Genomic DNA, 25,558 nt, shown 5'->3' on the forward strand with positions numbered 1-25,558 from the left:
GATATCATGAACAAAAATGAAATACATAAAAAATCGAAGGCATTACAATATATGTGTGTTTAATTTTGAAATCATATGAGTGATTATTTTTGAAATCATAACTTTTTTCGCGGCATTAGTAATTCTAAAAATTTGTTTCTTGGAAGAGGAATTATTCTTTTGAAGGAAAAAAAAGCATAATAATTGTATGAAAAAACAATATTCGAGAACGTATTTTAAAAAAACAATCTTTTGAGCAGCAATAACTTTTCAGGATCGATTAATCTGCATTTTAAGTGAAGACTCAGACCGAAATGTTTGATTGAAAAAATATGGATTCAAAAATAATTACATATATGGGGGATAATACGTTCTTTCAAGCTTTTTTTGCACAAGGCATTGAAAAATTGCATCACTCATAACTTTATTTCACTTTCTCATATTTCCTATAAATTTTGATTTTCATATCCTAAAACAAGCATCGTTGAAATCAAAACATAAAGTTTTCCAATATTTCACGAATGTCAAAAAAATGAACCTATTTTTAATATGTTCTTTGATATAAAAAAGTCAATGAAAAGTGCATAATTTTTCAATGAAAATGCCTGAAGAAAAATATTTTGCCCCATATTATTTCTATGAAATATTCTATTTCAAAAATTCGTGTTCAATGTTTGGAAAAAAACGTTTGAAAAAAACAACATGCTTTCAAATAAGCATTTATCTTTCTTTGATCTCGAACATTGGCTTTTTATCTTTTTTTAATGCATTTGTCTTTTCGTCGAAAAATTTCTTTTTTAAAAACATAAAATCAAATTTATAATCAATATTTCCAAAAAAGTTAAGGAAAAAAAAAATAATCGCACATATTGCACTTATCGTACATCGTATTTCCAAAAATTTTTGCATTTCTCTCCGATAAATTTAACGAAATGTTAGATATATAAAAAAATGATTTTTTCAACAATATTTAATTATTCCAAGGAGAATTTTGGAATATCCATAAAAAACAATGTCTTTTTATTTTTTGATTTTAAACAGATGAAAGAAATTGCGTATTTTCAAAAAATAACTTTAGTTATTTAGTTAAATGAAGCTCCATATAAAAGGCGGCCCTGGCTCGTCAACTGGAAATTGCAAAAATTCGATCAAGGAGCCCTGAATGTGTGACAAATTGGTTTGAAGAAGCGAAAGGAATAATTGAGGATAACAATATCGAAGTTTCCTTTTTTTAATTTTGACGAATCTTTTATGAAGATCGGAGAAAGTTCTTAAAAATTATAGATATGTTTGAAAGACCAGATCCATCCTTCTTTTCCTGGACATCGAAAGACTTCCAATGAAACTCTTTGCGTTTTCGTATATTCGTATGTTCTTGTCTTCATCATTTTTTGCTTCATCCAATGAAAAAAAACCTGAAGAGTTTTAATGTTATAAAATTTTTTGTTAACATTATATATTTGTGATTATTTTTGATTTCATGCCTTTTTTAAACAAAAATTGCGGTTCGAAAATTTCCCTCAATTATTTACAAAAATACACTGAAATTTGATATTATAGTTAGTGTTAATAATGGTGGACACTTTCAATAACTATGGACAGCTGCATTATCTCAACAACCGTTGATTGTTGCTTTTTGACAATTAACCCGATAATTCCCTCGATGAATGTGAACTATTACGAATCGTTTTTTTCATTCACATATCACCATAATAATTTTTTAATAATTAATTATTATTTTCGGAGAAACTTGAATAATCTTATTTCTTCGAGTTTCTCCGAAAATCAAAAATGTCTTTTATAATATTCCAGAGAGAAAGTCATTAGATTTCTGTATGTTTTATAAGTTTGTATTCATTGGGGGAATAATTGGGTTAATTATTTTTTGCAACTATCATCGGTTGTTGAGAAAATGCCACTGTCCACAGTTATTGAAAGTGTCCACCATTATAAACACAAACTATAATTATTGAAGTCACCTTCATCTTTGTATTAACAAAAACATTTTGTGTTTAAAACAGTTGTGATATGTTTTCAATTTGAATTCAAAACCTCCATCCAATTAAAACAACGTTTGAAAAATCAACATCCCGAAAAAAGGTTATGATTTCAAAAATAATCACACGCCTGTATTTTTTACAAGATTTTTTTTTTTTTTTATGTCTCATTCATGATGATGTTGAGTAAAGTTTAAAAAATATTTTCTTGAAAACCAGAAAGAGCAAACATAAAACATAAAATATAAAGTGTAACAGTTTATTTATTTATTTTTAAATTTGTGTTCGTTTTACAGAAATTTTTTCAAAAGTTTAATGTTTAAAATAAAATGAATAAACAGCACAATTTTCCTCTTCAAAAGACAATAACGACTTATTTGCATATTTTTTAAATAATAATAATATAACAAAAATAACATAAAACACTCAAAATAAATTTCAACAAATAAGATTAAAATTTAAAAATTATTTCCTTTTTTCTAATTTAATCTGATCTGAAATTTTTCAACCTTTGTGTACTGATTTTTGACGTTTAGAAAGAGTTACAAATGAAAGAAGCGAAGTCGCAAATTCCATCAATTGTGTTGATGACGTTTTAGATTGCTCCGTAATTGATGCTTTCGTGGTTTCAACGATCCACATATCAATTGGTGATTGGATTGAACCGTCTTGTTCATCTTTCCCAATTGATTTGATACTTGATAGATCTTTCTTTTTTTCAACTGCTAAAGGAGAATAAATTGAAATGCGTATTCCAGATGGATGAATAAATTCAACTCCAATTCGAATCATTTCATAATCATATGAAAATCCTGTTGCTTCAAGGAAAGAGATGGGATCTCCTGTTCGAAAAGTAAATTGCTCGATTGGAAATAATGATATATCCCTTTCAACAGTAGTGTCACGTCCCAATGAAATTAATTTCCATGTAGAAGCAAGATTTGATTTCCCCTGATACTTTAATGCTTCCAGATCTTTTTCAGAACACTCAAAAAGAATCTTCGAATGTATCAATCTAGACAAATAATAAGTACAACCATCGTCTGCAAAAAAATAGATACATATCTTCAAAGAGTAAGGAAAGTTTTAAAACATAAAATGATGGATGCCTTTGACATTTTTCAAATAAATACGATGTTCCACAAAATTTTTTGCTTCATTTCCCGTATATGAAGTTAAGCAAGCAATAAAATCAGATCTTATTTCATCTGGGATTACGCCTTCCAGCAAACAAAGAACAGTCATAAAAGGACTAATTTGCTTGTGGTTATTTTGATCATGAAATTTTCATTTTGGAGCTGTTTTTCAACATTTCTTGTACCTTTGTATGCTTATATTAAGGCGCATACCCTGAAGCAAATCAATGCTAATTTATATAATCGAGAATTGTTTTTTGCACAAATTTCAATTGTTTGTTGTTTGGGAACGTTTATAAATGGATATTTATTGAATTGCAAGATTTATACTCAATGCGTAATTTGGGCAGTTCTTTTTGTAATTTCTCATATTATTTCTTTTCCCCATTCGTCGTTGGTATTGGTGTTTTTATGTTGTGATATTTTCAATTTATTTATGAAAACATATTTTTCTTCGGTACTTTCCGTTGGAGAATGCTTGATAATTACCCTACTTCACGTTCGTCCATTTATTTCACTTTTTATTATTCCTTATTCTTGCTTATTTAATAAATTATGTATTTTCATTCATAAAGGAATTTTCAAGACGAATCTCCATTTCCAGAGCATTTTTCATTTTCACTTTTTTCCTTCAACCGTCTTTGAATTATCATTTATGATCATACCTTTTGTAACACTATTGTTATTCCATTTATCTTATGAGTTTCTTCGAAACGCGGGCTACAATCGCAACCTGCTATTACGTGTTGTTTTTGTAGTGATCTTCATTTTATGCATTTCGTTTGCTGTATGCGCAATAACTTGTAAATTTTTTACAACATTCTCAACAGTTCAATCAATATCTACATTATTATCTCAATGGAAGCAAATTATTTGGATAGCGATTTTTTGGATTTTGAATGCTTGTATTATCTTGTTCTTTGGCACAAAGATGGAGAGGACCACAAAATCAGAAAAGCCACTCACTACAAGTTTTGATTACGATACGATGTTTCATTCATTCACGAGATCATTTTTCAATACGTTAAGATCATATCACGTAAAAAGGAAATTCTATCATTTAATAGCTTTGTGCTGTATTTGCTTTCCTTTGCTTATATCAGAGACTTCGAGCCAATCATTGTCTACGGCAACGTTTCTTGTTAGCACAGCGACTGGAGTCATGATGGGAGTATTTATTTCTGTGAATGTTTTTTCAGTCTTGCTGGAAAGGAAATTAAACCGTGAAAAAGCTGGAAAATTTCTGAAGAAAGCACAAGCCGAAGAAGCATTTGAAATAATTAACGAAGATGAAAGAGCAACAGCAAGCTGCGTTCACAAGAAATTCAAAGGGCGCACAAAAAAAAGCGATGAAAAGATTGACTCAACTCCTCCTGCTTCAACTGATTCATGTTCACATTGCCCATTGTCAACACTTCACTCAACAATCTCTGCTTTCCTCACATCTCTTCTCGACAGCCGCGATCTGCCTTCGTTTCCTCTTTCGCACATCTTCCTTCTCTTTGGGTGCGTCTGCTCTTTTTTGCTTTCTGCTGATCTGTTGGCTGCTTCACCCCAGAGCAATTGGCATCTTCTGTTCACAACAACAGATAAAATAAAAAATTTTGCTAATCCTTTTTTCGCTCCGCCATTTTCTACACCTGTTTCTTTTGTTTGGGAATGGGAAAAATTATATTCGTCTTTTTCCAACAAAAATGAAAACACAATCAAAGATGACAAAGAAAATGAAATAATAGACAATATTCAAGAATCCAAGTTGAAGAAATTTGTTGAATCTTCTTCTCCTTCTTCACTGCAACCACAATTCACATCGCTTTCTTCTTCTTCTTCATCCTCTTCCTCTTCTTCAATTCACCACTCCCCGTCAACGGATATTAACCCCTTCACAAAGTACATTCCATTTATTCTTCTTCGAATCAGTGGTGTTGTCATTTTGGGTGTTGGCGACGCAGCAGCTGCGTTTGTTGGCATTTTTCTATCAAACTTTGAAGACTCACAGAAAAAGAGAGCGTCTGCTTTATCTGAGGAGAAGAATGAACCAGATGAAAACAACAATAAATACGAGAATAACAGAACTCAATTAAATCAACCACAAGCTGAGAACAATTCAAATTCCCCACATTCGCTTCTTGAAACGGATGCCTCAAGTAAATCACGTGAAAGAAATAGAACTCAAAACAGAGTGACTTTTCATTGCCATCGTCATGTTTGGCCTCATACTCAGAAATGTGTGGAAGGAACCATAGCTGCCGTTATTTCATCCATGCTATGCTTCTTCCTCTTTCTTTTGATTGATTATTATTTCTTTTCATTGAATGTCCCATCAAATAGAATTTCTTCTCCGATTTCACAATGCTTTGAAGCTGTTTTCTTGAATTGGAAATTGTGGCTATCTGTTATTATCGTATTTCTTGTTGAAGCATTCACTCCTTTAAATGACAATCTTGTTTTATCGCTTGTTTCGAACATAGCTTCACTTCTTGCTTTATTTTAGTTAAAAATTTAGAATAACTTTCAATTTTGGTTGCATTTGTTTTTGAAGAATTTTTAAATTAGATCTTATATCCATAAAGTATTTTTCTTGAATAATTTTGGAAAAAGAATTTCCTTTGTGCAGTTAAGCGGAAAAGGTATTGACATTTAAAAGTTTTAGTGATTATCAAAAGAATAACTAAAAATTTTTAAAAGAGGCAAAAGCATTTTTTGAACATGACCACGCCGAGAATATCTTTTCAAAAAGATGATATTCTAAAGCTTCAACGTGAATTCTTAGCGTTCAAAGATATGCCTCATAAAACGAGCCGCAAGAATTTACCTTCAAAACAGAAGAAAGTTCCATCGCTGGATTTTCTCGATGAATTTGTATGCGATTTATTCAATGTGTAAATAAAGTGTTTATTTATTGGGAAATTAGGAAGAAAAATTAAAGGCTCGAAAAACAGAGTTTAAAGACGAAATTAAAAATCATTCAGAATTGCTTTCTGAACAGAAAAGGACTCTTCGCGAGCAAGACCAGGAGCTGATGGAAATACAAATTCATCAGCAGTTGCAAGAAGAGCCTCCTCAATACCAACAATCATTTGAAACTGATAGGAATTTTGATCAAAGAGATTTGATTGATTCGCAACAATTTCTATCTAAGACTGGGGAAGTGATGCATCAGCCATTCAATCAGTCTTTAACACAATTTCCAATGTCTCAAACAACTCCTATGAGTCAGCATCAGTTAGCCCAAACTCCCCAGCAATTAGCAAACGGGTTCAATACTCCAAGTACTTCTTTCGCCTCAGGAGGGTTTCCACAAACTCCGTATTACCCGATGTATCCTCCTCTCCCGTTTCAGCAAATGATGCCATTTCAATCTCCATATCAGCCAGGATATCCACTTCAACAAACACCTCAGCCTCCTTTCGCTTCTTCTCCTTATGCATTGCCACCACAGCAGCAACAGCAATTGGCAATGTCGCAACCTCCGTATATGCCTTTAACTCCATATCATCCATTTTATTTCTATCCAAACCAAACACAGGCTTCTCCTATGACAGAACCTGCATCTTCTTCACAGCCTTCTTCACAAATGCCTTTGTCTCAACCAGCTTCTTCTGCATCGCAGGCTCTTACATCTGGGCAGCATCCCTTGATGAATAGCGAAACTTCTCCTTCTTCGACTTCTCGCCGCAGTTTGAGTCATCAAAAAGAAAGAGGGACAGGCGGGGCAATTGCAACGCCTGCGTCTGACAGAACAGAAACTGCAGATACCTCAGCAGTGCGACAGTCCTCGTCTGCGTCTTCTTCTCTGGACTCTTCTGATCATCGCACATCCACCCCGTCCTCTTCTCGCATTTACATTCCTCCTCTCTCTTTGCCATCTGAAGAAGCACTTCCATTGCAGATATCTTCTCCCACTTCATCATCTGCATCACCATCACCATCACCATTACCGTCATCATCATCATCATCATCATCATCATCATCTTCATCATCTTCTTCTTCATTGTCCAAGCCTTCTTCAACAGATCGCCAGCGGATGGCAAAAGGCAAAGCAGTCTCTTCACATCGACCGCCAACTCCTCCTTCATCTTCTGCAAAGGCATTATCACGCTCAGCAAGTGGGCTAAACAAAGCACGTTCACAACAAACACTTCCACGCAAAACTTCGTCTTTGTCGTCTTCTTCTTCTCCTTCTTTTGCTCCTATTTCTCCTTCGTCTTCGTCCTCCTCCTCTTCTTCAAATGAGACGGAAAAACGCAAAGTGACATTTTCTCCGCGGCAGACATCAACCACCCCACCTCCTCATGCGCCTTCTCCTTCCTCCTCACAAACAGCCTCAGCGGCAGCACTCGCAAAGCCCAAGCAGGTTAAAAAGCCATCTTCCAAAGCCAAACAGCATTCAGCTGTTTCTTCTCGTGCTGCTTCTCCAACTGCCCATTCGCCTGCCCCATCGCCAGCACACACACCGACAGCTGTGTCTCAGAAGAGTTCTTCTGCTTCAGACAGAACTGAGCAAGTAGGAAAGCAAAAGGCGCTGACGAAGAGTGCAGCGAATTCATTGAGCAGAAATGCGTCGTTGTCATCGCTGCAGTCGTCTCAGGAACAAGATGATGAATTGCTAACGAATTTGACAGCCAGCAAAGAGTTGAAAATGCACACAGACGAATCTGAATCTCTCCCACAGCAACAGAGAAGAGCGTCTGTGAATTCTCACTCGATGCGAATGGAAGAAGAGGGCAAAGCAAGTTCTGAAAGAGAAGGAGAAAGAATTGGAGGGAACAGGATTCATTTCAACTTTGATGATGAGGAGGAAGTAGGAACAGAAAGAGAAACAGAGAGAAAAGAAGAGAGAAATACGAAAGACAACAACACAAAAGCAAATGAACCAAAGAAAAGCATTACACCCCGAATGAATGAAAAAGCACGCTCATCAGACAATGAAGAACAAAAGCATCACACACCTGTGTTTCCTGTTTCAAGATCAAGCATTGAAGACTTATCTCATCCATCTTCTTCTTCCTCTTCTTCTGTTTCATCATTGCCAACATCACCAACTATGCCATTGAATTCAACAGATGCACAGTTTGAAGAGAAAGGAGAGACAGAAAGAGGGCAGGACGAGTTTCCGTCTCTTCTTGTGTCGTCTGAGCGATCTGCTTTCAGTTCTCCACAAAAGACGAACAACAGAGACAGTTTTGAAAAGAAGGAGAAGATGGAGAGAGAAAGGAATGAAGAAGCAGAGAAAGAGAAAGAGAAAGAGAGAAAGGAGAAAGAAAGAAAGGAAGAAGAAGAAAGGAGGAAGAAGATGGAGGAAGAAGAAGAGGCTCGAAGAAGAAAAGAAGAAGAAGAACAAAGAAAGAAAGAGGAAGAGGAAGAGAGGAAGAGAAAAGAGGAGGAAGAGAAGAAGAGGAAGGAAGAAGAAGAGAGAAGGAAGAAAGAGGAGGAGGAAGAAAGAAAGAGAAAAGAGGAAGAAGAAAAGAAAAGAAAAGCTCAGGAGGAAGAAGAAAGGAAGAGGAAGGAAGAAGAAGAAAGAAAAAGGAAAGAGGAGGAAGAGAGAAAGAAGAAAGAAGAAGAAGAGAGGAAGAGGAAGAACGATGAAACAGATCCGTTTGATCTTTTGGATTTGCTTGATGACGATGCTGGGCCCAGCCAAGCACAAGAAGCGATTCAGCTGATGAAAGAGCAGCACAGCTCATCTTCAACATCCTCTTCTTCCACATCAACTCCATTCTCATCTCTTTCTTCTTCCTCTTCCTCTTCCTCTTTTCCTTCCTCTTCCCCCTCTTCTTCATCGTCATCCACTTCATCTCTTTCCATTCTCTCTCCATCTTCAACATATCCACAATCATCTCCTCCTGCCACTCCATCGCCTTCTCCTTCAGCATCATCAACTTCTTCTTCTTCTTCTCATTCTTTTTCTTCTTCTTCTGTTCCTTCTTCTCGCCCTGTCTCTGCCAGACCAAAAACTCCTCTCCGCAGCGCCTCCGCTCGAAGACGCAATGCCCAGCTGTTGTCTTCTGCCTCTCCTTCTCCTTCTTCCACTTCTTCTTCTTCTTCTTCTTCTTCTTCTTCTTCCTCTTCCTCTTATTCCTCCTCCTCTTCTTCAGGAGGTCTGTCTCCATTTCCTCAGCCATCTGCGAAGCGCTCGAGTGTTAGAGGGCGGGCAGGCTCAGCCGCTGGAGTGAGAGGAATGAGTTCTCCTTCTCCTTCTCCTTCTGCTTCTTCATTGGCGTCTGCTTCTGCCTCTTCAATTCCAAAAAAGAGTGAGCCATCGCCCTCACGAAGCTCAACTCCTCCCTCTTCGCTGACGTTGGCTGAGCCATTCAAGCCATTCAACAACCTGTCCACATTTGAGATACCTTTGGCGTCTGATGAAGAGAGCGATGATGATGATGAAGATGATGAAGAAGACGATGATGAGGAAAGAAATGGCGCAATCAAAAAATCACTGGAGAGCTACTTTGGAACAACCACAAAGCCAAAGAAGAGCAAAGAGACTTCGACAAACAAACATGACACAGGCAGTTCAGTTGTGTCTTCTTTGTCTTCTTCTACTCCTTCCTCAGAACTGAATGCACTTTCCTCGCTTTCTCTCTCATCAGCTGCAAAACGACGCTCATCCACAGCATCAACTGGAAGAAGACTTTCTTCTTCTCGTTCGCCTTCTCCAACACATATTTCAGGCGATTCTTCTTCTTCTTCTTCTTCCTCTTCCTCTTCTTATTCTTATTCTTCGTATTCTCCTTTGTCTATTTCTGAAGCCAACACACCCCAGCAAACGCCAAGAGATGGCTTGGACTCTTCTCTTTCATCAACATTAGCCACACAACAGCTGTCACTTGCTCAAACACCAACAAAATCACAATCATCATCATCATCATCTTCTTCTTCTTCTTCCTCTTCTTCCTCTTCTTCTCCATTTCCTCCTCCTCCTTTCCCTCCTTCTTCGTCATCGTCTCAACCAGACTCGTTTTCAGCATTCTCAACACCAACAAAAGAAGAACATCATCCAACAAAATCGTCTTCTTTGCCCTCTGCAAAAACTCCTCCAGTTCAAAACACACTTGATCGGGTGTCAAACATTCTGAAAAGCCATTCAGAAAAATTCAGTTTGCATTAAAATAAACGTTCTCTTCTTTGTTGGTTATTTGATTCATTTTTACAAATATAATTCATTTTTTAATTTTTTCATTATCAAAATATTTCTTTCTTTCTTTTTTGAATGATTTCATTAATAATTAACAATTTATTTCATTTTAATCTCTTTCGCTTTCAAATTATTTTAACTTTTATTTTTATTTTTATTTTTATTTTATTTAGATCAAGATGACGATGATTCTGATGATGATTAACCATTTGAACCTTCAAGCTTTGGGAATAATTTTAAATTTTTTAAAAAGTCAGTTGCTTTTATAATGAATTTGTTGATTGGCAAAATCCATTTTTACCAATTTATTTAAGCAGTTCCTTGTATTTTTTAAACCAGAAAATAATCTTTCAACCGAATTCAACATTTTATTTCTGAAGAAAATCATTAAATACACAATTGATAAATGTCATTGTTTTATTCTCAATGAAAACAGAAAAAATCCTGTTTAACGAAAAAATTGAATTGTTAACCTTGTTTTATATTTTTTATTTTTTTTCACAATTGTCTGAAAAATTGAATCAAAAAATCTTTTTAACTGACTTGAGAAACGAGATCAATAGTCCCATAGACAAAATGGAATCGACAAGCCTTCCTGAAATTGCCTTGCATCCTCTTATTCCAATTCAGATCTTAAATTCTTATGCTCGCTCAAAGGATGAATCTTCACCATATACAATTGGATTGCTATTAGGTTTCAAAAAAGCAACATGCTTTGAAGTTACAATGTCATATCCATTACCATCGTTTGATGGGAAGTCTGAAGAAGCACAAGTGAAATTTTTCCAATCTACCATTGAAACCCATCGTACGGTCAATCAGCACGAGGATTATATTGGATGGTTTATTTGTTATATGTTTTTAATTTACAAATTAATATTATTTTTCAATTATTGGAAATAAAGGTATATTTGCGGGTCAATACCAACGCCAAGTCAGTTGTTTACTTTGCACAATTTCTTTTCAACGCTATCAAAAAATGATTTAATCATGCTTTCAATCATTCCAAATCAAACAACAAAGAAATTTGATTTCATGGTTTGATAAGTCCATATATCAAGACTTAATTTTGTTATTCATTATTTCCACCAGGCACGCTTGATGCAGTCAGACGTTGTACAAGCAGTTCAAGGTGATTATCTTAAAAGTTTTCAATCTGGAACAAATCAAGCTGTTATTCAAGAGATCATGAGTCGAATTAAGGTCTTACCAATCTACACCGTTGCATCATCGTTAGAGGAGCAAATTGGAGGTTTGATGATTTTCGTTATATTTTTTCGTGTTTGAATTAATGTTCCGTTTTTATTAAATCTTCATTCTTTCATATTGAAGTGAATGCGATGATGGAGATTGCAGAAAAAAGAGAGAAAAAAGAGGGGAAGGAAAAAGGTGAAAAGAAAGGAAAAGGAAAGGAAACACAAGACGATCCTCTAACAGCGATTCGACGGCTTAAAGAGATGATTGATATTGCTGTGAAGTACACAGATGAGGTTGTGAAAGGAGAGAGAGAAGGAGACAAAGCCATTGGGATGAATTTAATGGAAATGCTGAAGCATTGTGCAGTTATGGATGAAGCTTCTTTCCGACCAATGCTCAGAGAAGAATCACAGAACATATCAGCTTCTACTCAACTCCTTCAGGCCGTTGTTCAGTTGGCGGATTTATCTGTTCAACTTATCACAAAATAAACCTTTTTATCTCATTAATCATAACGTTCTTCTATTTAAAATATAATTCATATCTTGATGCAGTTCATTTTCTTTGAAATAGTTCTTCATCGTTTGCTGTCACTTCATTTTGACATATCATCTTTTAGATGGAACCTTCAGTCTAAAATTGAAAATTCATATCTTTATGAAAATACCTTGATTTCTTTTTAATAATAAGAATAAAGATTACCAATTATCAAAATGGAAAGAAATAATTTTTCTATCAATCGACAAATTATCTCTTAAAAAAAATATTGTCAAGCAATACAATGAAAACTGAAAAATAGCAAATGATTTTTTTCCAATGATATTGTTTGGATAATATGACTTCTATCATTATCTTTCAATTTGCATTTTTTCGTTTTATTTATTATAATATGGTTATGGCATTTTTCGACCCATAAAAACTTGTATCTTTCTATTCCTGTTATTTTCTCCCTGTATGAGGCCAGGGCGCGACTTAGCCTTGACATTTTAAATATAATTTTTACATTTGCGATTTATGTCGGACAAAATTGATGATGAAACTCTCTGGCTTTTAGGAACTTCATTTTTGAAAAGACGTCCTCCTCATTATAAAAACACTTGTGCCGTTACAAGAAACCCGAAACAAAAGTTTTCTTTAAGCATGCAATCATTGTTGTGGTTCACTTATCGAAAGCATTTTAGCGAGATTGATAAGACCGGTTTTACTTCTGATAAAGGGTGGGGATGCGTTCATCGCACTTCTCAAATGATGTTGGCCGAAGCATTGAAAAGAATTGAGTTGTGGAGGAAAGGAAGCACGTGCTCAAAAAAGCAGGATACAATCAACCGTTCAATTATCATGGAATTTCTTGATGATGATGAATCAACATTTTCTATACACAATATCTGTAAAATTGGTCATTCAATAGGGAGGACAATTGGAACGTGGCTTAGTCCATATGATGCTGCTCGTATCCTTCAGGTTATAATTAACAAGTCTTTGGAGCCCAGATACCCTGTTGTTAAAATATGCATGGATAATGCAATCATCATGGAAGATGTATTCCTTGCGCTATGCACAGCTAATGAACAGAGGCAAAAAATGCTCATCGAGAAAAAGCGAAAGCAAGCAACTAGCGCTTCAAAGGATTTTATTTTTCAAGACAATATAAAAGGAGCTTTCAATTCGAAAAAATCTTCTGGCATGTTCTCACAACAAAAAAACACTTTTTCTGAGCTGAACCACAAAAACTTGCAAGTTTCAACTGTTACGCACAGGATCTCAATTCCTTCTGCAACTGAGACTTTTTCTTCTTCGTCTCTTGCAATCATTTCTCCTCCTCGGCCACTAAATTTCATCGAGCAATTAAAAGCAATAAGTGCACAAGAAACAAGAAAAGAAAGAGTGTTAAAAGCGAAAAACGACACAAATTTCTTGTTTGAAGCCACAAAGTCCTCTTCTCCTTCACCTTCACCAACATCCTTAACCACTGATTCATTTCCAATTTCATCTGCAAAGTTTTCATCTGCAGTATCATCTTTCGTTGCAGAAAAAAACGCTGATAATAAAATAGCCTCAATGAAAGGCAGAAATCTCGAAGAAAGCTTGAAATTTGCTCGAGACAACGAAAAAACCCAAAACATGTTTCGCAACACATCATCATCAACAACATCAACTTCATCATCATCCTCCTCATCAATTTCTTCTTCTTCTTCTCCCTCCTCCTCCTCCTCTTCTTCTTCTTTTCTCAAAACAGGAACGAAACCTGCATCTGTACCATCAGCAAAGGGGAGCAAGATACAAAATGTGAAGAGTGAGCAGAGTGAAGCTGATGCTAAAAGCAGAAGAGAAGAAGAAGACAAAGACAGAGAAAGGCGGATCAAAGAGCACAGAGAAGCAGTTCTGAAGAAGAACGAGAAGAATCTCATTTTCCTGGTGAATTCGATCACAGACGAGGTGGATGATGAAGAAGACGACGAAGGCAGTGTGATTGTGTGTGATGATGATGAAATGGGGGACGATGAGTTTGTTGTGGACGATGGGTTGAATGAAGAAGAAGGGACAGACACAAAACATGGAGACAGGAAGGAAGAAGAGGGGAAGGCGAAAGAAGAGAGAGAAAGAGAAGAAGAAGAAGAAGAAGAAGAAGAAGAAGAAGAAGAAGATGATGATGATGATGATAGTGATGAAGGAGAACAGATTGATGTTAGAAGTTCAAAGGAATCGAATGAAAAGCTGCTGAAAAGAGGAGGACGGGGAAGGGGAAGAAGAGATAGAGATAGGGGAAGTAGAAGAAGCAGAAGGAGAAGTAAAAACGAAAGAAATCATAGAAAACCCAGCAAATTGGATGGAACAAAGGGAAAAGCCAATGCAAAAGAAGAAGAAGAAGACAGCAAAGTGTTGATTGTGGATGATGAGAGCGGGAGAGAAGAGAAGCGAGGGAGCATTCGTGAATGTGGGTGTGGATGTGCTGATGACTCAGGCGATGGAAGCAGCGATGCGGCGAAAGGGAAGCGGAAGAGGGTGGAATATGGCTTTGAGGTGCATTCGTGGGATGATGGAGACACAGAGTCAGTGACAGAGACAGAGACAGAGACAGAGAAAGAGGAGGAAGAGAACACAGACAAGGGAAGGAGGAAGAGAGAAGGAGGGAGAAGTTCAGAGGATGTTATCAGCACAGAAGACGGAGATTATGACTCGGCTGATGAGTATTCGACGATCACAAACACGAGCGTGATGGAGGAGACAGGTATAAGCAGCAAAAGGAGCAGAGAAGAGAAAAAGAGGGAGAAGGAGAAGAAGGAGAAGAAAGAGAAAGAGAAAGAGAAGAGAAGGAGAAGGGAGAAGAAGCAGAATGACAGAAAGAACAGAAGAAGCAGTGGAATAATAGTTGATCAGAACAAAGGAAAATCTCTGATAAAAGTGCTTACCAGAACCAAAAATGAAGGAAGCAGCGACGAGTGGGAGAAATGGGATGAGCTGGATAATTCCAATGGAAATGCCAAAAAGGGAAAAAATGATCAAAAGGGAGTGTGTTCTTTGTCTCATCAGCATTCTCAGCAGCATCGCAGACATAAACATAAACATAAACATCATCAATGTAGACATCATCATCATCATCATCACACTCAACACAAAAGTCCAAAGAAGAATAGCATTCCAATTGAAACCAAACAGACTGAACATGAAAAGATAGTGCCAGCCAAGCAGAATAAAGAGACGCCAATCAAAAATGCATATGAAGAAGAAGATGATGATGAGATAACAGAGATTTCTCTATCAGATGTGCCTTGTTCAATGCATCCAACAGCATTTGACTCTAAATCAAATACAAAAACCAATTCTAATAATAATTCCAATGCTAATTCCAATACAAGCACTAATGCTAAAGCTAAACATGAAATTGACTCTGAGAACGAGAAAGAGAATAAAAGCGATTTTGACTCAGACACATTTTCGTATTCTGATTCTGATTCAGCTTCGACTTCATCATCAGCCTCAACTTCGTGTTCTACTTGCCTCTCTTCATCATTTTCTGCATCATCATCATCATCATCGTCTTCTTCTTCTTCATCAGCATGCTCAAAATTATCTTCTTCTCTCTCGTCTTATTCTTCCTCTTGCTCTTCTTGCTCTTCTTTTTGTTCCACCTGCTCCTCTTGTGCTTCTATTTCTCCTTCTCCTTCTTCACATCGCCATTCACATTCACATTCACATTCACCACAAGTATTATATTCTTCTCTTTCTCCTTTGTCTTCCCATCATCAACGTCATTCTTCTTCTTCCTCTTTTTCTCAACACAAAAAAGAAGAAGTCAAAAGAAGCGGAAAACGAGCTATTCCACACAACAGCAGTGAAACTTCTGCATCTCAGTCATCTTTTGCCTCTCTTCCTTCTTCTCCTTGTTCTTCTTTTTCTCCTTCTCCTTCTTATTCACCTTCACCTTCACCTTCTCCCTCCTTCTCTCCTTCTCATTCAGATCCATCCACAATTGCCCTGTCTAATGCTCCTTCTCCTTTCCAGTCACTTTCTCCACTCTCTTTGTCCTCCCGCAATTCTTCTGTCTCTTCTGACAGAAATATCACAAAAGACACAAAGAAAAGGAAAGAATACAAGCAGAAACATAATCATTCGCATAGACAAGGAAAAGGAGAAGGAGGAGGAGGAGGAGAAGGAGAAATAAATAGAGAAGAAATGAGAAGAGGAAGAGAAGCGAATGAGAGGGAAATACAAGGAAACAGCAAGGGAATAGGAAAGATGACCAAAAAGGAAGATAAATCCAATCAAAATGGAATTAATGTTGATAACAAAGAAAGCAAAGAAAGCAAAGAAAGAACAGAAAGAAGTGAAAAAGAGGAGAAAGAAGGCAAAAAGGAGAAGAAAGATATGATCGTGTCGTCCAATTTGGTTGCTTTGCTGGGGGCAGAAAACGAAGTTCGAAGATTCAAACACAAAAGTCATATGAAAGAGCAGATGAAACAAATGAAGAAGGCGAAGGAGGAAACAAGAATGAAACATGAAGAAAGCAGAAAAAGGAAAAGAGAAAGAGAGGAAAGGAGAGAAAGAAGGGAACTTAAAGAGAAAGAGAAGGAGAAGGAAAAAGAGAAAGAGAAAGAAAATGAGGAAGAAGAAGTCGAAGAGGAAGAATTTGAAGGGGAAGAAGAAGAAGAAGAGGAAGGGACAGATGAAGGAGAAGTGTTCATTGAAAATGATGAGTCAACATCTGAAGGAGAAACACTCCACGATTACCTCATCAACTCTGTCACCCCTTATCTTTCATCATCATCATCTTCGTCTTCTTCTTCTTCATCATCCTCATCCTCTTGTTCTTCTTCCTCTTCCTCCTCTTCCTCTTCTGCTTCTGCTTCTTCTGCTTCCTCTTCTCCTTGCCCTTCTTCATTCATATCGTCTCCCCCCTCTCCCTCTCGCCCTTCCTCCTCCTTAGCCTCCTCCTCTTCCACCCTCACCTCTTCCTTCTCACTCGTCTCTATGTCACAGGGCGAGCTTATCACTTCTCCTGTTCCTTCTCCTTTCTCTCCTTCATTCACCTCCTCCACCCCGCCTTCTGCTAATCTTCTTTCTTCTGCTAATTTTTCCTCTTCTCCCTTTGCTGACACACAACTGGTGAAACATTCTCCTCCTCTTCTGATTAGAAACATCAGCAGCACAGATACTACTTCTAATAATAATACTAATAATAACAAGACTAATGATAACACTGATGTTTCATTGCAAATGAAAATGCAAAAGGAAAAGGAAAAAGTAGAAGGAAAAGAAAATGGAAAGGACAAAATGAAATGTGAAGACAAAATGATAGAAAAGAAACATAACTTTGCATTTACAGAGCAAAGCAAAGGTATATCCACAAATTATGTTGATCATCATCGACATCATCAGAATAAGCATGAACAGAAGCATCACAATCACCACAACCATCGGAGACATAGGAACAGACACAGACACAGACGCCATTCAATCAAGAGTGCACATGATGATGATGATGAGGAGGAGGAGGAGGAAGAAGATGGAGGAGGAGGAAGAAGGTTGAAGAGACGCAAGAAGACAAGAAGGCATAGAAGAAGCAACACAAAAGATGAAACTTCTGACAGTGAAGGCAAAGCAGGACGCAGAAGGCGTCTGACAAAGAGCCAAAAGAACAGCAACAAAAAGAAGAAGAGCCGAAAGAAATCTGACAAGTTCATGTCAAATTACATCAAGAGGTCTCGTCTGTCTCCTACTCGTGTGCGTTCCATGAGCACTCCTCCATTCACATCGCTGTGTTTCTCTCCCGCACGCTTTCGCATCCAGCCATCGCTCTATTCACCCATCTGCCACTCATTCCCTCCGGTTGCACACAAATACAATCAGAATAGAAGTTATGCAGCACAAGGGGAATACAACAGCAAGACTAAAGAGAAAGAAGGAGAACAATACAGTTCCAATGGAATTATTTCTTCTTCTCCTTCCTCTCCCCTTCTCTTCAGTGACATCTTCCCAGAGACTCCTTTCTGCCCCTTTGACACTCCTCTCTCGTATGTGCTCAAGATCAGCAGCCAGCCACACAAACACCACAAAACAAAGGCAGATGAAGACGATCTCTTCGAAAGGAGAGGAGGAGGTGGTGGTGGAGGAAGCAGCAGAGGAAGACTGAAAAACGACAAAAAGAGTGCCATTTCGAGTGAAGAGAGCACTTTTGATGAAGAAAACTCCAACCTCTTTCCAGTCTCGCCTTTCTTTTCGCCTCAGCTTCCTTTCCTCCCTTTCTTTGCCCACTCCACTGCCTATCCTTTGTCTCCTGCCTTCTCCTCTCGCTTCCTCAGCTGCTTCATCTCTCGCTCTCCTTCTTTCTTCTTCTCTGATCCTTACTCTGCCTCCTCCTCTTCTTCTTATTCTGTCACCTCTTCCTCTCTCTTTTCTTCTGCCTCTGCAACTGCCTCTATCTTCTCCCCTTCTTTTGAGAATGGCCCGAAGACTGCTTCTTCTGTTTCCTCTTCCCATTCTTCACCATCTTCTTCTCCTTCATCTTCTCTTCTCTCAAATGCTGATAGATTCTCTTCTCATTCTTCTTCACCATCTTCTTCCTCTTCCTCTTCTTCCTCTTCTTCTTCCTCCTCTTCATTTCACTCCAAACTACCTCCCAATCTCCTTCTCCACCACCGCTTCTCCTTCATCCCTTCCCTTCCTTCCTCTGTCCTCTACACCTCTCTCGTCGCCTCCTCCTTCGCCTTCCGCCCTCTCCTCATGCTGATCCCAGTGAGGTTGGGGCTGAACTCCATCAACAGCGAATATTACTCAGCCATCCTCAAATGCCTCTCTCACCCGCTTTCTGTTGGAATCGTGGGCGGAAAGCCAAGATCGTCTTTGTGGTATGTTGGAAGTTCTGTATATTTGATATGATTGAAGAGAATAGGAGTTAATTTAGAGAAAGAGTTAATATGCTATTTGATATTTAGATTATTCTGATTATATTTTTCATACTGTTTTTTTTTTTTTTTTAATTGTCTTTTAAAATAATCTTGTTACTATTTCTTCTATTTCTTTCTGCCTTTTTTTTAATTTTTTATCTTTCAACCACTTCCCAATCAGGTTTGTTGGTTTCCAGAAGAATTCACTTTATTATCTCGACCCACACACCACACAAGAGGCTGTGACTCGTCGCATTGTGCGTGAAAGGATTGAGTATCTGTCTTCTCTCTCATCTTCTTCATCTCCTTCTCCTCCCCCTTCGTCTTCTCCTTCTCCTTCTCCTCCGCCTCTGATGAGGGCACAGCACCCACGAAGCTCTTTGTCTGATCAGCCCAAACACAACGCTGCCCTTTCCTCTGCCCCTTCTCCTCTGTCATTTCATGCACATTCATCGTCTTCTCCATCTTCTACGTTGAAGGCAATGGCTTCTGCAACTTCTTCTTCCTCTTCCTCTTCTTCTTCATCATTTTCTCATTCTTCTTATCCTCCTTCTTTGTCTTCTCCTTCTTCATTTCCACTGTCTTCCCAAAAAACAGCTGAATCTTCTCATCTTTTGAGAAATGCACAAAATGCTTCTCAAATGAAAGGCTCGCCTCTGAAAGATCAGTCTCACAGGCTCCATTTGTCTGTTCCTTCGCCTTCTTTCTCTTCCTCTTCTCTTTCTCCTTCTTCATCACCGTCAAATTCATCATCACCTTCTTCTTCTCTTCCTCTTTCAATGCAGTTGCTGTCTGTTGATTCTGCCAGAGCGACAAATACACCTCGCATTTCTGCTGAAACAACAACAACTTCTTCTACCTCTTCCTCTTCCTCTTCCTCTTCCTCTTCCTCTTCCTCTTCCTCTTCCTCTTCCTCTTCCTCTTCCTCTTCTTCATTTGCACGCAATCTATCTTCTTCTCAGCCATTTCGCTTTCCTTTCTTCATTTCAAATATTGATCCTTCCTCTCCTTCTCCTTCGTCATCATCATCCGTTGCTTCTTCTTCTTCTTCTTCCTCCTCCTCTCATTCATCTCCACCTCCACATATTCCTCACGCATCCACTTCTTTCCCCTCCAAATCATCTCCATCATCATCAGCTTCAAACAGCCAAATAACAAACACCATTCTGAATGCCACAAAAACAGCTATTGTTCCCAAGCATTCCACACATCCCACTCAGCACCAGTCGCAACACACTCCAAAACTCACTTCAGCAAACTCACTTCCAACTAAGCTCACTTCATCTTCCAGTTCAGTTGCATTGCAGATACCTTCATCTTCATCATTTTCCTCTTCTTCCTCTTCCTCTTCCTACTCGGACTCCTCTTCTTCCTCTTCTTCCTCTTCTTCCTCCTCTCCTCGCCCTCATGTAACATATTCATCCTCCATCCTTCGCTCTCTTTCTCTCCTTCAGCCTTCGATGAACATCTCATTCCCTCTACCAACCACACGATCGCCTTCCATTCCATATTCTTCATCTCGAAACGGTTCCTCCTCTTTTGCCGGCTCTTCTCGTGCCTCTTACACCTCCTCTTCGTTCCCACCTATTCCTCCTCTTCCGCTCTCTTCCTCTCCTCTCTACACAAACCCCTCGCCTTATTTGTCGTCCATCGGCCTTTCCTCCTTCTTCTGCCGCAAGATGAAGAAGATTGCGCTGTCCAGCGTTGATCCATCGATGATGTTGTGCTTTCTCGTCTGCTCGCGTGCTGAGCTGAGGGAAGTGAAGGAGATGTTCATGTCGATTGATTCGGGGCTGGTGAGTGTGGTGATGAAGAGGAACGACATGTACAAGGAGTGAGAATGGGCCGTTGTTGCACTGTTGTTCTGACTTGCTGGTTGGCTGTAATGCTTGCACAATAAAGAGATTGGTATGAAGTTGTTTGCTGATGTTATCTGAAATTGCTGCATGGATGAATTGCAATGCGTTGAAATTATTATCGTTTGAAAGAGAAACTGATTGATGGATGCATTTGATAGTGAAAAGTGATTTTCTGGAAGGAAAAAAAAACTTTTTCGCCATCTCTAAATCAAAGAGAATGTTCGTCATTTATGTTTTCTTCTACCAGCTGACCTTTCAATAAAGCGAAATAATCCAAAATGGAATTGTGTGAGATTGATATCTGTATTTTATTCAATGGTTTGGCTTCTGTGATAATTTTCTTAAATAGCTAGCTTTATTATGTTATTAGTCATTGATGTTATTTGTATTAATTGTTGTGTATATTTCAGCTTCACCCCAATTTCACACTCACTTCTGTTAATGTCAGATTATGTTTTTGAAATAAAGAGTTATTGCATTATTTCTTTTACAAGTTACTTTTTTCTTTTTGTTTCTTTCTCTTTTCATCAGTTTTTCGATTTTTATTGTGAAAAATCTTTTATTTCTGTTGACTGCATTCTTAACTTATTTAAATTGGTATAATCCACTCGAGATTTCACATCATGCATGATTTTGTAACAAATTTACAGTTAGTTTTCTTTTCTCATTCATTTCTTTTCATTCACCAATTTCTTTTTCATTCTTTTTTGTTTCATCTTTTTTTTTTTTAAACTAATTATCTCGTTTCTTTGCGGTATTATGTTATTGTGTTCTTTATATAACGAATTGTTAATTGTTCTGAAAAAGGAGAGCTTACAAAAATATCTAATTCTGAACATTAAGGACTATTTCTCAGATTTTTTTTAAGTTTTCGAGGTTCATCAAAAAGAAGTTAATACTTCTTTTTCGCTGTATATATGCACTACCAAATAATTGAACGAATTATTGTGAACCTGATTGAAGAGTCTGAAAGTGACTGAGTATTTTACGAATTACTCAATCATTCTCCAATTTATGGAACAATTGTGATGCTGAGACAATCAACATAAATCTGTCTAAATTCATTCAATAATCCGTAATTTTTTTGCAAAATATTGTCTCAGTTTATATCTCCACTTGTGTATTGTTTAAAACATTTTTTTTTTAAAATGATTACTTAACCCAAACTTTTCGGACAATGCTTCAACGAAAAAAATTTCATCATTTTGGTGGTTCTTTTTGATATCATAACTATTCTTTTTAAATTTCCGAATTAACCAATTGGGTCATAATTTTTGATATCGTAACTTTGTTCGAAGAAAGATCTTTTTTTTTATAATTGTGGAAGAAAGTGAGAAAATCAAAAATACATGTAAATAAATGAATAGAAAAAGAATGGTGATTGAATTTTTGAAAACTTAGTTAATTTGCGATTATCTTGATAATTCCATTATAACATTTATTTATTGAGTTTTTATTTATATCAAAATTATATTGCATAACATCTCCCTTCAAGCTCAGTTATTGAATATCATTGATTAATGTTTGAGTATAATTTAACGATATTGCTTTTTTAATGCTTTTAATAAACCATCATCTTTATATTAATAAATAATTGTTTCATTAAATTTACATACGATATAACGAGATTTATAAATTTATATATTGTCACTTAAAACTTTATTAATGTTATGAACGATCATAATTCAATTTAGGTCGATTCGAGAGGTTGAAGAGAGGCAATATAACTTGAAAAGGAATTAAAAACTGAAATGATGTTAATGGACTTTCTGATGGAAGTGACATAATTTCAAAGAAGAATGTGAATAATGGAGAAAAAATGTGATTCATATAATCTGTTTGATGTTTTCCTCATTATTTTTTATTTATTGATTTATTTGGCTGATGATTTATATGTTGATTTGCATGTTTGTTTGTTTGCTTGGTGGGCATTCTGCAAGAAATGGGAGGAGGAAATGGGAGGCGGAAATGGGGGTTGTGGTGGCTGCAAAATTTTTGAGCGCTTGGCAGTGGCAAGAAAGTGATGTTGATGAAGAAGGAAAGTTGAATGAGAAATGGAGAAGGTGGCAAAGTTGAGTGAAATTCCTGTTAAAATGATGAATACGCCAAAAGATTCTGTGAGGCGTTATAGCGGCAAGAAGAGGAGAGAAGAGGGAAAAGGAGGAACGAGTTGTGTGAGAGAGCGATGGAAAGGAGGAGCTTTGGAAGGATGGTTGCAAAGGAATGGAGGAGCTGCGAAGCACGTGGACTTAATTCCAAAGAGACAAAACAGGCGATGCTACAACGTTCGTTGATGCCTTTATCTTCATCACCATCGTATTTTTTTTTCCCTTCTTCTTCCTCTTCCTCTTCTTCATCTTCTTCATCTTCTTCCTCTTCTTCTTCTTCTTCATCTTCTTCCTCTTCTTCTTCTTCTTCATCTTCTTCCTCTTCTTCTTCTTCTTCTTCTCCTTCTCCTTCTCCTTCTCCTTCTCCTTCTCCTTCTTCTCTTTCTCTTTCTCTTTCTCTTTCTCTTTCTCTTTCTCTTTCTCTCTCAATCTTCAAGGGATGCATCAAAACTCCCTTCAGAATTTCTTCCTCTTCTCCAATTTTTAAATAAAATATTTATATTGCCTTCAGATGCTACAAACGGATTGTTTTAATATTTGGAAATGGAAATGATGAATGAATAAACAGGCAGAGGAAAGCGTTTGGGTTGAATGTTTCTCTTCACTTGAATCAGCATCAACATCGTTGTTGCTGTTTTTGTTTCATTTTCAACATTCACTGAGGGTTTCTGATATTCCTTGAAAGCAAAGGAAGCATTGAGAAAACACCATTTTCTTTTTGCGAATGAGCTGAAAAAAGGTTGTTTTGAGAAAAACATGCAAAGGGTGAATGAATACTTTGAAATGATAAATGTTTGTCAACTCATTTTGGGAAGAACTTTGGTGAAAGAAAGAAGAAAATGGAGAAATTCATGATTTTTAATAAATTTATTATTTTCATTTGGAAAAACAAAAATTGAATCTTTTTTTTTTTTTTGTTGTTATTTCTTCACTTCATTTTGATGAATCTGGGTAATAAATCACTTTAAGCAAACATATGAAAATTAATTTTTGTAACGTTTTGCGAAATGAATGAAAAAAGAGAAAGAGAAATTGTGAGTCATGAAATTCTAAGCATCTCATTCCTCAAACATTCACAAGATAATCTGAAATATTCAAAGATAAATTAATTCAATGTTTTTTTTAAAAAAGGAACGAAATGCTTTATGAAAGCTTGCGATTGTATCTTCGTATCCTTCTTCTTCCATCTTTTCAAGCATCTTCCTTTTTGTTGCCTTTCTGTTCACTTCTTCCATTTCATCATCCTCCTTTTCTTTCAATCTTTTCGAAACATTCTCAAAGAATCCCAAGCAATTATAAACTGCACGTTCATTCAACGTTTGTCTCTGAATCTCCACCAAAACAGTATCGACAGCTTCTCCGTTCAGCAAGTCTTCAACTTTCACAACTCTATTTTCTGATGCATTCCTCAAGGGATAAGTGCAATAATCTATAATATCTCTGCAATTATCCTTCGCTGCTTGATATATCCGAACAATGTTTTTGAGCAGCCCAACATTATCTTTATTCTTCAATCGACAACTTTGAAAATAAATTGCACATGTTTCGACCCATCTCATCAATGCCAATTCTTCTTTCGCTTCTTCTTTGCTCATTTCCTCTTCTTTCTTCTTCCAATTCACATTTCTTGTCAGTTCTTCCAATTCTCTTGCTGCTTCTCTTCCGAAATGCAGCTCATTCGTAATTGTATCTTCCAAAAATCCATTGTTATAAAATCTGTATATAAAAAATTGCCAGGCAGACTGATAAGCAAGTTTTGTGAGATTTCTGTGTTTCTGCTGATGTTTGATGATTTCTGTAATTTCCTTCAAATACAGTTCTTTTTCAATTTCCTAATAAATAATGAAAGAGAAATTCAAAAACTTCAAAAATAAAAATAAGCGATTTCAAACATAAAATTTACCGATCCTGCTCAAATCCAGCAAAGCAATTTCCACTTCCTTTTGTTTCGCCTCGCTTTCCTCTTTCTTCAATGCAACTTTAAGAAGGTCAGGAATACAAATTGAAAGTAATTCCGAAGACGGAACTCCGCTGTAAAACAAAAGATTGCATTCATAAATATCAGTCAGAAGCTTTTCATTCTTTTCTTTTTCTTTCTTTTCTTCTTCTTCCGTAATCTTTTGAAATCTTTCTCCAAGCGAAGACGAATCAAAGCATGGATTCCACACGTTTTTCAGCACATTGCAATATCCAACATGTTTCAGCAGCAAAATTGTACTTTCCATTTGAAATTTTCTTTTCTTCAATCATCTTGTTCATCTTGTTAAACATTATAATTGATGAAATAGACCGAAGTTCTTTTTTGTTCATTTCCTCCACAAGTCCGTTCATTTCTTCGATTTTCGCTTTCTGCTCGCTTTCTGTGCAATGCTCAAGTTCAGAGAACATTTCTTCAATAAATTTATTTATGATGGAAAGCGCTGAACACTCAAAAAAAGAAAAATGAACAAACTTGAAAACTTGTTTGCAAGAGATGGCCCTTGAACGTCATCATTGGATTTATCTTCATCGCGTATTTCCATTCAACTTGTTGCGTGAATGATCAATTTGTGCGTAACAGTATATTTAAAACAAAAAACAAAAAATAAACCATTGATGATTGTTGACAAAACAAAGATAAAGGCCAAACTCAATTCCTTTGATTAGTTAAAAAATAAATGTGAAATCGAAATCACAAAAAAGCCAACGGTATTAGCAGTATATAGCCAAATACTAAAGAATTTTATTTCTTTCTGATCGAATCAACAATAATTTATTTT

At 36.7% G+C, this 25,558-nt stretch overlaps 6 protein-coding genes across 6 annotated transcripts; 4 read left to right on the forward strand and 2 right to left on the reverse strand.

Moving 5' to 3' along the window:
- Window positions 1-2,221: 2,221 nt before the first annotated feature.
- MONOS_18632 (uncharacterized protein) lies at window positions 2,222-3,239 on the reverse strand. Its single transcript, XM_067871669.1, has 2 exons — window positions 3,086-3,239; window positions 2,222-3,019 (listed from the first exon to the last, which is right to left on the reverse strand). Exons 1-2 carry the CDS (start codon window positions 3,219-3,221, stop codon window positions 2,481-2,483), a joined length of 675 nt encoding a protein of 224 aa, XP_067727007.1. The 5' UTR covers window positions 3,222-3,239; the 3' UTR covers window positions 2,222-2,480.
- Window positions 3,240-3,254: 15 nt separating this feature from the next.
- Window positions 3,255-5,672, forward strand: MONOS_4764p1 (uncharacterized protein; the record flags this gene model as incomplete). Its single annotated transcript, XM_067874861.1, has 1 exon — window positions 3,255-5,672. One exon carries the CDS (start codon window positions 3,255-3,257, stop codon window positions 5,604-5,606), a length of 2,352 nt encoding a protein of 783 aa, XP_067727008.1. The 3' UTR covers window positions 5,607-5,672.
- Window positions 5,673-5,821: 149 nt separating this feature from the next.
- Window positions 5,822-10,659, forward strand: MONOS_4764p2 (uncharacterized protein; the record flags this gene model as incomplete). The annotated part of the gene is made up of 3 exons (XM_067874862.1): window positions 5,822-5,974; window positions 6,027-10,212; window positions 10,424-10,659. The coding sequence occupies 3 exons, from the start codon at window positions 5,822-5,824 to the stop codon at window positions 10,453-10,455; spliced, it is 4,371 nt and encodes a 1,456-aa protein (XP_067727009.1). The 3' UTR covers window positions 10,456-10,659.
- A 160-nt stretch (window positions 10,660-10,819) lies between these two features.
- Window positions 10,820-12,111, forward strand: MONOS_4765 (uncharacterized protein). The gene is made up of 4 exons (XM_067874863.1): window positions 10,820-11,092; window positions 11,156-11,288; window positions 11,343-11,502; window positions 11,583-12,111. Exons 1-4 carry the CDS (start codon window positions 10,827-10,829, stop codon window positions 11,936-11,938), a joined length of 915 nt encoding a protein of 304 aa, XP_067727010.1. The 5' UTR covers window positions 10,820-10,826; the 3' UTR covers window positions 11,939-12,111.
- A 350-nt stretch (window positions 12,112-12,461) lies between these two features.
- On the forward strand, window positions 12,462-21,533 carry MONOS_4766 (Autophagy-related protein 4 E (Atg4E); the record flags this gene model as incomplete). The annotated part of the gene is made up of 2 exons (XM_067874864.1): window positions 12,462-18,793; window positions 19,014-21,533. 2 exons carry the CDS (start codon window positions 12,462-12,464, stop codon window positions 20,668-20,670), a joined length of 7,989 nt encoding a protein of 2,662 aa, XP_067727011.1. The 3' UTR covers window positions 20,671-21,533.
- Window positions 21,534-23,771: 2,238 nt separating this feature from the next.
- Window positions 23,772-25,321, reverse strand: MONOS_4767 (uncharacterized protein; the record flags this gene model as incomplete). The annotated part of the gene is made up of 4 exons (XM_067874865.1): window positions 23,772-24,631; window positions 24,692-25,016; window positions 25,090-25,189; window positions 25,252-25,321. 4 exons carry the CDS (start codon window positions 25,319-25,321, stop codon window positions 23,894-23,896), a joined length of 1,233 nt encoding a protein of 410 aa, XP_067727012.1. The 3' UTR covers window positions 23,772-23,893.
- Window positions 25,322-25,558: the final 237 nt, after the last annotated feature.

This window comes from Monocercomonoides exilis (genome assembly GCF_001643675.1).
Source record: "Monocercomonoides exilis strain PA203 chromosome Unknown scaffold24-1337568, whole genome shotgun sequence".
Lineage (NCBI taxonomy): Eukaryota > Preaxostyla > Oxymonadida > Polymastigidae > Monocercomonoides > Monocercomonoides exilis.

Excerpts from the sequence above, each read along its gene's own strand:
- MONOS_4765 (XM_067874863.1), top strand. The coding sequence starts at position 10,827 with ATGGAATCGACAAGCCTTCCTGAAATTGCCTTGCATCCTCTTATTCCA. Across the intron at positions 11,093-11,155 it reads CACGAGGATTATATTGGATG|GTATATTTGCGGGTCAATAC; the intron begins GTTTATTTGTTA and ends TTGGAAATAAAG. Across the intron at positions 11,289-11,342 it reads CAAAGAAATTTGATTTCATG|GCACGCTTGATGCAGTCAGA; the intron begins GTTTGATAAGTC and ends TATTTCCACCAG.
- MONOS_18632 (XM_067871669.1), bottom strand. The coding sequence starts at position 3,221 with ATGACTGTTCTTTGTTTGCTGGAAGGCGTAATCCCAGATGAAATAAGA. Across the intron at positions 3,020-3,085 it reads TTATTTGAAAAATGTCAAAG|ACGATGGTTGTACTTATTAT; the intron begins GCATCCATCATT and ends ATTTTTTTGCAG.